The following is a 13049-nucleotide window of genomic DNA, read 5'->3' on the forward strand; positions in this document are numbered from 1 at the left end:
AAGTTAATGTTTGTTAAGAGAACATATGATATTTATATAAGCCAAAATTTACATAACCCATTATATAATCTTGAAGGTAGGATGCTAAAAGAGTATTTAAGAATCATAAATCTCAGGGGCAGAGACAAGATGGTGGAGTAGAAACAGAGACCTGCTTGAGCTTTCCCCTTAAACCTTCAAAAAACCTGTAAAAAAAAAAAAAAGACTCTAAACAAATTCCAGAGCAGCAGAAGCCAAAAAATGACAGACTGAAGTCAATTTCCAGCCCAAGACAACCTAGAACATTGCCAGGAAAGGTCTATCACACTGGGCTGGGAGCAGAGCACAATTAGTTGTGGGCCATGCTGGCATGGATGGAGCTGGAGCAGACCTTAGGGGACTGAATCATTGGTGTCTGCAGCAGTTTCCTGACTTCTCAACCCACAAAAGCCAAAGACAACTTTGAAGGTCAGTAGGAAGGGTCTCTCACTTGACTGAGAGGGGGGCATGGTCCAGCCCCAGCCCCAGCCCTAGGTCCAGGGTGGCAGCAACCACTGTGGAAGATGCATCTGCTTCTGGAGCCCTTCACTTAACAAAGAGCTCAAAATTCAAGTCATTGGCTAGGAAAATGAGCAAATGAGAAAAAAAACACATTATAGATTCTTACTTCTTTATTTTTTATGTGATGAGAAAGATCAAAACATACAACCAGAAGAAGACAACAAATGAGTCAACAGTTTGCTAAAGGAGCTCCTCAAAAATGCTGAAGAAAATAACAACTTTAAAATTATACTAACCCAAATGCCAAAAAAAGGTCCAAAAAGCCAATGAAGACAAGAATGCTTTAAAGAGCAGAATGGTCCAAGTGGAAAAAGAAGTCCAAAAGCTCACTGAAGAAAATAATTTCTAAAAAATTAGAATGGAGCAAGTGGAAGCTAATGGCTTTATGAGAAATCAAGAAATTACCCAACAAAACCAAAAGAATGAAAAAATAGAAGACAGTTTGAAGTATCTCATTGGAAAAACAACTGATCAGGAAAATAGAAGCAATTCTATCAGGAGAAATAATTTAAAAATTATTGAACTACCCAAAAGCCATGATCAAAAAACCACCACTCTTAGTTCACCTGCAGACAACAGAGAGCTTAGGGTGGACTCTAATAGCTTGTAACAATGTGCAATGATGATCTATGCTCAGAAGTGTTATAAAGGACAACATTGAAAAAATGCATGATTGGAAAGGAGATGGTTCAATAGATGGGCAGCACAAGGGCTTCACTGGTAGCCACAAAAGGCCACAAGATTGGAAAGAAAGTAATTGGCATGTTCTCTAGATCATCCGTAGAATATGGACAATAACTGTATAGGATAAGAAGACATGGATAAATTGCAATAAAGAAAATTCCCAGGACTCCTAAAATATTTAAATTCATTTAATTTTTATTCTTTATTCTTTATTTAAATTCAAATTTACTAAATATTTTAGCTGTTGAATCAGGAATTTAAAATTTTTGATTCCATGGGAAAGTATGTATTTATGGTACATGCAGGTAATCAAAGTAATGTTGCAAAAATAATGAAAATGTGAAATCTTTTCAGGATTTTAGGGAAGCAGTGCAGATAAATAAAAATGATGCTAACCTGTTCCTAGCTGCTGGAATTTGCCATCACAGGTAATCAAAGTGATTTGTGTTGAACTAGGAAGTGAAGTTAGCCAATATTACCTAATGATATTTGCATATAAGTTATATACAGTTATATTTGTATATAAGTTGGGAAATATGTATAGTATAGTATATTTATCTTAAGGCTTCATTCATTGATTCAGATAATAAATATTTATTTAATACCAACTACACATAAAATTAACGTTAAAATAGAAGATAACTTTTTAAATCCAGAGATTGGAAGACATCATTTATTTTTAGGAAAGCTAGATGTTACTTTTTAACCTTTTTGAAATTAATTTTAATTCTAAAAACGTTTTTAATGACACAGAAAAGTTTTTAAATATCAGGTGTAACCTATACCATTTTTGTGCTAAGCATTTTTCTCCATTTTTAGGCATATCATAAGTTCAATTGATTTGTGAGTTAATTGAAATAAGTAAATAGGATAAAATGACAAATTAATTTGAATGAAAAATAATAGATATCAGGTCAACCCTCTACGATATGTAGTATTTCTTTTGTTTTATAAGAATCATGAGCTTATTATACATTGTGATATTGTTTACTCACAAGACAACTTTCTGGTATTTTTAGTTTTCTAAAAATAAGATTTATCTTCTCAAGTTAATTAGTACTCACTTAAGTTTTGAAAGTATAGAAGAAATTCCACACTTTGGTTGAGTGCTCCTCTGTCTTCACACCACTCCTTCCCCAAATTGAACAGTACATTTTTTTAAACTTTACATAGCCATAATTTAGAGCAAAAGTGTCAAACACTGCAGGCAGCAAATCCAATTAAAATGTAATTAGGAAATACTTAACAAAATAAGTAAGAATACTATAGAACATAATGTTAATATGTGGTTTTCTAAGTCCACAGGGATCCTTATGTACAGCTTAGTGGTCCTGTTTCTATTTGAGTTTGACACCATTAATTTAGAGGAGACAATTTGGAGCTCAGACCATAATTATACAGGGGGAGGAACTAAATAACTGTGACATTTATAGAACTAAAAAAAGTTTGAATAATTTGGGAAGTCCAAGTCAATTGTCTTCACCACATAATAAGCAATAAAAATAAATTGCAATTATATAATACTTAAATTATTACTTAAGTAAAGTATTAAGTCAAAATTATTCTTTACCTTGGTGGAATATGGGCACAAAATACTTTTTCAAATAAGTGGTTAAAGTTGCTCTTGGTTATATGACTGAATCTCTTTCCAAATATTAAAATAGGTGGGCAGAGAATTAAACAAATTTGTGATTTCTTAATCTTTTTTTTATTTTGTAGTGAAAACAAATGTTTATTTTACAACGTTTAGAGTTCCTAGGATATCATTTTTAATTATTAGCTAAATTAATTAATTAAAAAGGAAATTTTTTTATTTAAAGAATGAACACATTCAGGTTTATATCTCCAAATTTCAGTAAGGCAAATATTTCCAGAGCTTTCTAATTTTTTTATTATACATTTCAAGTGGAGGAAGAGGATAAGTAAGTGGAATGAACAAGTAAAGTGTACTTTAAATCTTTGTTCTAACAGGCCAATGATTTCTGTAAGTGAAGGCTCCTATCCTGATTATAGATATTAGTACAGTCTACAAAAATGTTGTTTATGAAAGGAACCTCAGAAAGCTTTTAATTCCCTTAACTATGAAAAAAAAGGAAACAAACATTTATTATTGATCTGTTATGTGTTAGGCATTATGCTAAGCACTTAATATTTTCTCATTTGATCCTCACAACAACTCTGTGAGGAAGGTACTATTCCTATACCCATTTTTCATTTAGAATACTGAAAGCAGATAGAAGCAAAGAGACTTGCCCAAGGGTTACATGGCTAGCGAGTGTCTGGGATAGAATTTGAACTCAGGTCTTCCTGATTCTTAGAATCAGACCAAAGGATTTTAAAGAAAAAAAAGAAGCATAACATTTTCTGCATAATTTCCTATTCATTTTGGCCATATGCTAATATAATATACCATTTAGATTGACTTGATTTACATAAATCTGTGATTTTATAAACATTTGAGCATAATATATTTGGGGGAAAAGAACACTTTTAAAAATTATATCAAAATAAGCGCTTCAAAAGTCATAGGGATGGTAGATTTTAAACTGGACAGGACCTTAGAAGATATCTAGTCCAATCCTCTCATTTTTAGATGAGAAAACTGAAGCCCAGAGAAGTTGTAATTGCCCAACATCGCATCATCACCAGTTTGCATATTAATCCATCAAGGAATAGTTTGGGATTGAGAGATAGATTCAACTTGACGGTTGGTGAATATCACTAGTGGGTTCTTCTATCCCGAAGCGAAATGAGTCATCTCCTTCTCCCATTTGCCTGCATTCAACTATATTGCTTTCTAATTATCTTTGTACAATTCTTACCATTATTGAGCTCAAAACTGAGCATTGTTAAATGCAGCTGCAATAACGAGCAGAGAACAGTTTAGGGTCTATATATAGAGGAAGCTAAAGTGACTGAAGTGACGACTTTCTCAAAGAGGGGGGACCTGACAATTCCACTTTCAAAAACTCTTTTTCATATTTAGCAGCTGTTTTGATCTGGAGATTTTTGTATAGATATGATCATATTCTATTTTATTGAAATGTAGTTGCAACCATATGATAAAATGTCTTTAAACTGGCATTGCTTTGCATTTGCTAGTCTAGATTATCTAGCATTAAAGATAAAATCCTAAATTTCTAAATTTACCATAGTGCCTGGTACATGATGGGTGTTTAATAAATGCTAATTGATTGATGGATTAAAAATTCAGTTAAAAGTTCATTTTTGCCAGTTTTGTGTTCTAAAACAAGAAAATATTACAATAAGAAATATTTGATAATTGTTAGTAATAATGATCTATATCCCCGTCCCTCTTTACGTACACCCCAAGTTCACCTCTACTTTTTGTTACAAGAAATAATGTGATACAAAAGAAGGAATACTGGTCTGATGACCCTGAAATCTTAGTTCTGTTTCTGACTATGCCACTAACTAGCTTTCTGACAAGGCAAGTTATCCTCTTTCCATTCAATTTATTCCATCTATAAAATAAAGAGGTTGTGATAACATGTTCTCTAAGATTCTGTCCAATTCTAAAATTCTCTAAGTAAAGATTTATTCAATATATTCTCATATAGTAGGTACTCAATAAATACTACCAACTCTAGTAAGTAGTCAGTTTAATGGGAACTAACAGTGCTTCAGTTTGCCATTTTTTCTAATATTCCAGAGAAAAAAGAAGATTTCAGTTAGCAATTCTTTTCTTATTGATAGAACTAGTCATAATAAATACAAAGATCTGACCCATAAGCACATTTCCAAGGGGAAAAATAACAAGTATGTTCTATAAAGAATTCTTCAAATTATGCCTTGAGATCTTTTTCTGCAATAATAATAAAGTGAAAATTGTAAAATGTATTGTGGATTGTTGTTTCTCAAATAATACCAAATTGTGTAGGGAAGGTAGGCATGATTTTAAGCTGCGTAAGAGCCATGCCTGTTCTTTGTTACTTGCCTACAACCAGAATTCAACAGCTGTCAACTGACTAATATGTGTGTCAGATGCTACCAGTCTGAAATCTCAAAGGACGAGTTATATTAATTGTGACTTGAAATTGACTTGCCATGTGACCTTTTTGCAATGCACTTGACTTTCTAATTGGGATTGGCCAATAGTTTTTTCATCAGGGACTGCCATACTTATCACTTAGACATGACTCAAAATTGTCTTTCAGGGTGACACTGGGAATGTGGTGATAGGAATTTGTAGTCCATTGTGTCATGAGATGAAAAAAATGCCATAATGTGAAATACTAGCATCCACTGTCTCCTCTGCCCCTGTCTTTCACTTAAATCCAGTTCACTTGTATGTCATAGTATCACCTCCATGATGTTATGGTCTTCGAGTATAAAGAACAAACAATAATAACAACATATAAGGTACCAATTTGAGGAGTGTGGTAAGATAGTGGTAACTTTAGGTAACAATCACATTGAAATTCATCAAACTACCTAGGAAACTGAAAGGAAATTATGAGGCCTTATCTATCCAAAAAAGGATGCATTGGTATAGTACTTACCTCCTAAGATTCATACCAAGTTTTGTGTTTGTTTTTTTTTAATGAAGAATATTTTAAAAGGCCAACAAATATCAGTATCAAAATGTTATGGTTTGTGGGGTTAGGGAAAGGTTGGAAAATAAAATGTTCATGCTACAAATTTATTTTCAGAATGGGCGAGTTTGAAGAAGCTGTCTATTCATTCACTCGTGTTATTGAACTCAATCCTTTTTTTGTGGATGCGTATGTTGGTCGAGGAAATTCTTACATGGAATATGGTCATAAAGAAGCTGATAAACAAGCCCAAAAGGAATTTATAAAAGCCTTACACTTCAATCCAGCATACTCAAAAGCCAGAATTAGTTTGGGATATAATTTACAGGTAATTAAACAAAGGGATGCTTTCTCATTAAACTTTTTCACTGGATATGGCTGCAAATGAGGTATAGTAAATGTATTTTCTTTGGTTATGAAAGACTTACCATCTCCTCAACTTCTTTATATATAGTATAGGATCACAAATTAGTGATTTAGTATTCTCATGACAGCTAAGAACCAGCTGCCTTTAATTCAAGCCTGGTTCTCACAAGCCTGAATTTTCTTTCCTCTGTTTTTTCTGTCTTTTTGTTGTTGGGTGGGTCATTTTTTGGTTTCTTTTTTAAGTTGGCCCTTCTGTCCCTACAAACAAAGGATTTATGTCATATAAAAGAAACTTGCTAATTTTCAGTTTCCAAGCCCTTTCTTCTACAGGTTAAAGCAGACTAGAATTTTAATGATTTAATATTAACTCTAATGGAGTGTCACAGGAATCTGTGTTTAACCTGGAACTGTTTAGTAGTTTTTTTTTTAAATCAATGATAGGATAAAGAGATGATTAGCATACTTATCAAATATGCAGATTATAAAAAGCTGGGACATATATTTAATATTTTGCATTACAGAATCAAGATCCAAAAGGAACTTGAAAGGCTAGAACTATGGGATAAGGTGAAAGTAAATAGGGATTGTTATGTTGCAGTAAAAAGAAAAAAAATCAGCCCCCCCATCCCAAGACCAGAAGAAAGAGTCAGGGTTAGAGAGTTCACCTGAAAAATCTCTGCATTTAATATAGAGTTTCATTGTTAACATTCTGATATGGCAGCCAGAAGAGGTTATTTCAGCAATTAGCAAGCATTTATTAAGTGCTGACTATATGTGAAGCGCTGTGTTAAGGGCTATCTGCCCTCAAGAAGTTTATGATCTAATGGAGTATGTGTATGTATGTATGTATGTATGCATGCGTATATATATACACATATATATACTTTTATGTACACATATCACATACAGAATACATATAAAATTAATACAATACAGTAATAGTTTAGGGAAGGAGAGCACTCTTGAAGCTAAATGAACATGTATAATTTTATTGACATTTTTCTTCTCTTACTTGGATTTTTTCTTTCAAAGTATACATTTGAAACAGTGTATATTGTCCCAGTAATAATATTGGAGGGTCTCCCCCTACCATCTAGTGTCTGGGATTTTAAAATATTATCCAAAGGCATATGTGTAAATGGAAATTGTACAACAAAATTTATTTTAATTGATTCAAATTTTAACACTTTTTCAGATGTGACCAGTCAGTTTAACTCACCATATTTCACCACATAATCATCACAGATTTCATGACAAATTTTTTGCAAAAAAGCAGACCATTATGTGAAGTTTTTTCAGAATTGTGCCAACATTACTTGTCCTTTAGTTTCCACCAGTTCTCACAACTTTTAATTCACTGAAAACTCTTTCTTCAACTCTGTTTTCACACTGTTCAACAAACACAATCACTTTCAGCTTGAAACCTGCAAGATAGTTTTTATATTTACCCATAATACATAATCATAAAGAAATGTTTCACTTGTTAATGCATTACTGGCAGATGAACTGCACAGTTTAGTTAGCTCAGAAAGATGAAAGTCTTACCATATCAAGTGACTTATTCATGGCAAGTTCACCTGCTCACCCTCTCCCCTTGCACCTAAGGCTCTTCACTGGGTTGAGTGCCAATACCATCTGTACTACAGTGCTCTAAACAAACCACACAAGTCAGCCTTTGGAAATATACTCACAACATGTGCAAGAGAAATGCATTTCCATATGCCACTGGTGAATATATTGCTATTCTGTTTACCTTTTAAATGGTGTGAAGAACGAAATCATACCATGTGACAATTACATGATATAATCCAATTTTTGGACTAAAGAAACAGGCCACGATGATTATGTGGTGGTGATGATGATGCAGTGAAATATGGTATTCTCTGAACTGTTTAGTCTCATTTAAAAAGGTAGGATAAAATTATACCAAATATCTTTTATACACATACACATACACACACACATATATGTGTGTGTTTTTATTTGATTGAGGTAGAATTTTAAGCATTTATACTCTAATATTTGGCTTATTTTCATATTAAGGACTATTTCTCACCATATGTGTATGACATATCATTCCAGGCTCTAGGAAAATTTCAGAAAGCTTGGAATCACTTTACCATTTGTATGGATATCGATCTAGGAAACTGCCAGGCATATGAAGGAAGAGCAGTGGTGTGTCTTCAGATGGGAGATAATTTTGCTGCTATTCAAGATATAAATGCTGCTGTAAAAGTAAGATAAGAACATAAAAATGTATTAATGTAAATTTGGTGGGACAAGGTTGAGTGACAGAAACAGTGGAGAAAGGATTTAAGCAGAAGAACCTTCACATCTCTGTTCTCATATAATCACCAACCTACTCTGACCTCTAATCACCTGGACTAATTATGTGGACTACTATAATAACTTTCTAATTATTCTCATTTCCAGTCTCTCCCCTTTGCAGTCCACATTCTTCAAAACTGCCAAAATAACCTTCCTAAAACACATACCTATATCATTCGCCTGCTCAAGAATATGATCTAGATCCCTATTGCCTCTAAAATAAAACATAGATGCTTCAATTGAGTAATTAAAATCCTTTTCAATCAGCTACTTTTCTGACATTTCCATTGTTTCTTTTCATTCATGCTATATCCCAGCCAAACTGGCCTGTTTCTTATTTCCATGTTACCTCATTTCCTCACCTACTCGTATACCTGTGTGTAGGCTGGTCCTTCATAGTTTTGCGCTAGGACCATCAAATTTTTAACAACTATGATGCTTTCCAATGAGGTCATTTTGGTCCTCTTTGAGAATGAAGGACAAAAACCAACCAACCATTATCTGTAGTTTGTTATGTGTAAAAGGATATGGTTTTGCTTTTTGGGATTTTTTAACTGAATACTACCCTTTCTCCCTTTGAATTAATGTTGCTTGTAGAATATATAGCCACATTGATAAATAAGACTTTTCCCCACTAATACACTTGCTATAGGTTGTAAGTTTATTTTCTCATCCTTATGGAATCTAGTTTAGCATTTAGCATTTGTGGATAATTGACATATATCACGGAAAGTAACACCATTTTCCCAGTCTCTCAGGCTCATAACGTAGGAGTCATTCTGAACTCCTCACTATCTCTCACCCCTCACATCCAATGTGTTACCAAGGCTTAATGATTTCATCTTTGCAACATTTCTTCAATAAACTTCCTTCTTTCCTTAGACATTGCCACCACTGTGATGCAGGCTCTCATTATCTCATGCCTGAATTATTACTTTAGCCTGCTGGTGGGTCTGCCTGCATCAAGTCTCTCCCCACTGCAATCCATCCTCCAGCCACTAAAGTGATTTTCCCAAAGCACAGATGTAACCATGTCACTCACCCACCCCTTCTCAATAAACTCCAGTCCCTACCATCTCGAAGATCAAATACAAAATCTTCTGTTTGGTGTTCAAAGTCCTTTATAACCTAGCCTTCTCCTACCTTTCCAGTATTCCCACACCTTACTCTACCACATACTCTTGTCTTTAATCCAGACACTCTTCTCTTGGCTATTTAATGAACAAGACACTGCATCTCTTGATTCCCAGCATTTTCTCTGTTTGTCTCCTTTACCTTGAATGTTATCCCTCCTCATCTCCAACAACTTTCTTTAAGTCCTAACTAAAATTCCATCTTTTACAGAAAGCCTTTCCCAACTCTTCTTAATTTTAGTGCCTTCCCTCTCTGTTTTAATTCCCATTTATCCTGTATATAATTTATTTGTACATATTTGGTTGTTTCTTGTCTCCCCCATTACTCTGTAAGTTCCTTGAGGGCACAGACTGTCTTTTGCCTCTTTCTTTGTGTTCCCAGAGCTTAGCACAGTATCTGACACATATTATGTGATTAATAAATATTTGTTGACTAAAGCTAACAATTCCTTATATGTTAATTGCCCTTTCTTACTATTTTACCCTATAAAACAAGCTGAGTATCTCTCCTTGTTTGCTCAATAATAACCTCATGAATAAATTTTTCTCTGTCCCATGCTCCCATGTATCATAGAAAAGATTCTTGGGGCAGAGCCAAGATGGTAGAGTAAAAGAAGGGACTTGCTAGAGCTTTCCCCATAAAATCCATCCAAATACCTATAAAAGTGACTCTAAACAAATTCTGGAGCTACAGAACACACAGAATGACAAAATGAACAAATTTCTAGCTCAAGACTGCCTGGAAAGTCAATGGGAGCTATCAGGTTGCACTAGGAGCAGAACACATTCCTGCATGGACCTAGGAATGACTGAATCTCTGGCACCTGTGGTGGTTTCCAGACTTCATGACCCCAAAATGCTAAGAACACATTGGAAGGTCAGTGGAAAAAAAACTGTCAGACCTGAGAGAGCAAAATGATCCAACCGCAGGCCAAGGGTGGCAGAGAGGGTAGAAGGAGCCCACAGGATCTGTAGCAGCAGCAAGGGCAGCGGCAATAGCTGTTTTTGGAGTGCCAGGCCCACAGATTGTGGGGGGATCGAGGGGCTAAAAGTACACCCCATCACTCCAACTGGAAATAGAGAACCACCTTGACAAAGAACTCAAAGCCAAATAAATGGCTAGGGAAATGAGCAAAAACCAGAAAAAGAATCAGACTATAGAATCTTACTTTGGTGACAAGGAAGACCAAAATATACAAACAGAAGAAAACAATAAAGCCAAAGCTCCTGCATCCAAAGCCTCCAAGAGAAATATGAATTGGTTGCAGGCCATGGAAGAGTTCAAAAAGGGTTTTGAAAATCAAGTAAGAGAAATAGAGGAAAAACTGGGAAGAAAAATGAGAGTGACGCAAGAAAATCATGAAAAATGAGTCAACTGCTTGCTAACAGAGACTTGAAAAAATGCTGAAGAAAATAACACTTTAAAAAAATAGACTAACCCAAATGACAAAAGAGATCCAAAAACCCAATGAGGAGAAGAATGCCTTAAAAAGCAAAATTGGTCAGATGGAGAAGGAGTTCACTGAAGAAAATAATTCCTTAAAGTTTTGAATGAAGCAGATGGAAGCTAATGACTTTATGAAAAATCAAGCTTCCACAGGAATGAAAAAAAATAACACACAATGTGAAATATCTCATTGAAAAAGCAACTGACTTCAAAAGTAGATCCAGGAGAGACAATTTAAAGTTATTGGATTACTTGAAAGCCACGATCAAAAAAAGTGCCTAGACATCATCTTTCAAGAAATTATCAAGGAAAACTGGTATTCTAGAAACAGAGAGTAAAATAGAAATGGAAAGAATCCACCAATCACCTCCTGAAAAAGATTCCAAAAGGAAAATTCCTAGGAATATTGTAGCCAAATTCCAGAGATCCCAGGTCAAGGAGAAAATATTGCAAGCCACTAGAAAGAAACAATTTGAGTACTATAGAAACACAATCAGGATAACATAAGATCTAGTAGCTTATATACTAAGGGATCAGAGGACTTGGAATATGATATTCCAGACATCAAAGGAGATAGGATTAAAACCAAGAAGCACCTACTAAGCAAAACTGAGTATCATACTCCAGGGGGAAAAGTAGTCATCAAATGAAATAGAGGGCTTTCAAGCCTTCCTGATGAAAAGATCAGAGCTGAATAGAAAATGTGAATTTCAAATATAAGAATCAAGAGAAGCATGAAAAGGTAAAGAGGAAAGAGAAATCATAAGGTACTTACTAAAGTTGAACTGTTTACATTCTTACATGGAAAGATAATATTTATAATCCTTGAGTGTTTTCTCAGTATTAGGATAAATGGAGGGATTATATATGTAGACAGAGGGTGCAGGGTGAATTGAATATGAAAGAATATCTAAAATATAAAATTAAGGGGTGAGAGAGGAATATGTTGGGAGAAGAAGAAAGGGAGAAATAGAATGGGGTAAATTATCTCTCACATAAAAGAGGCAAGAAAAAACTTTTTCAATGGAGGGGAAAATGAGGGAGGTAAGATTTCATTTCTAAAATATGTAGAGAAATGAATCAAATGTACAAGAATACAAATCATTCTCCTATTGAGGAAAGACTTGTATTCTTGTACATTTGACTCCATTCTCTATATATTTTAGAAATGCGGTATTTATCACAGATACTAGTTGCAAAAATTCTTTCCCAGTTTTCTGCTTCCCTCCTAATCTTGGTTGTGTTGGGTTTGTTTGTGCAAAAACTTTTCAATTCAATATAATCAAAATTATCCATTTTGCACTTCATAATGTTCTCTGTCTCTTGTTAAATTTCTCCATCAATCTGAGAAATACACTTTTCCTTGCTCCCCTAATTTGTTTATTGTATCTGCCTTTATAACTAGATCATGTACCCATTTGGAATTTATTCTTTTGTACAGTGTCAGGCAGTGGTCTATGCCTAGTTTATGCCACACTATTATGCAGTTTTCCTAGTAATTTTTGTCAGACATTGAGTTCTTATCCCAGAAGTTCAGGTCCTTAGGTTTATCAAACAGAAGACTGATATATTCATTTACCTCTGCATCTTGAGTACCTAGCTTATTCCACTGATCTATCCCTCTATTTGTTAGCCAGTAATAGTGGTTTTGATGATTGTTGCTTTATAATACAATTTGAGATCTAGTACAGCTAGGCCACCTTCCCTAACATTTCTTTTCATTAATTCCCCTGATATTCTGGACATTTTGTTCTTCCAGATGAATTTGGATATTATTTTTTCTAGCTCTAGAAAATAATTTTCTGGTACTTTGATTGGTTTGGCACTGAATAAGTAACTTAATTTAGGCAGAATTGTCATTTTGATTTTAATAGTTCAGCCTATCCACAAGCAACTAATGTTTTTCCAAATGCTTAGATCTGCCTTTGTACGAAAAGCATTTTGTAATTCTGTCCATATAGTCCCTGAGTTTGTTTAGGCAGGTAGACTCCCAAA

General features: G+C 34.3%; 1 protein-coding gene across 6 annotated transcripts in view; it reads left to right on the forward strand.

Annotated features, from left to right (window-relative positions):
* Positions 1–13049, forward strand: part of TTC6 (tetratricopeptide repeat domain 6) — a 299343-nt gene that overhangs the window by 265497 nt on the left and 20797 nt on the right. For all 6 annotated transcript variants that reach the window (XM_072629756.1, XM_072629755.1, XM_072629759.1 and 3 more), the window contains 3 exons: positions 1579–1652; positions 5898–6108; positions 8229–8381. In XM_072629756.1, coding sequence (XP_072485857.1) covers positions 1579–1652; positions 5898–6108; positions 8229–8381 — 438 coding nt within the window. The remainder of the gene's footprint in view (positions 1–1578; positions 1653–5897; positions 6109–8228; positions 8382–13049) is intronic.

The sequence above is a fragment of the Notamacropus eugenii genome, chromosome 1 (assembly GCF_028372415.1).
Source record: "Notamacropus eugenii isolate mMacEug1 chromosome 1, mMacEug1.pri_v2, whole genome shotgun sequence".
NCBI lineage: Eukaryota > Metazoa > Chordata > Mammalia > Diprotodontia > Macropodidae > Notamacropus > Notamacropus eugenii.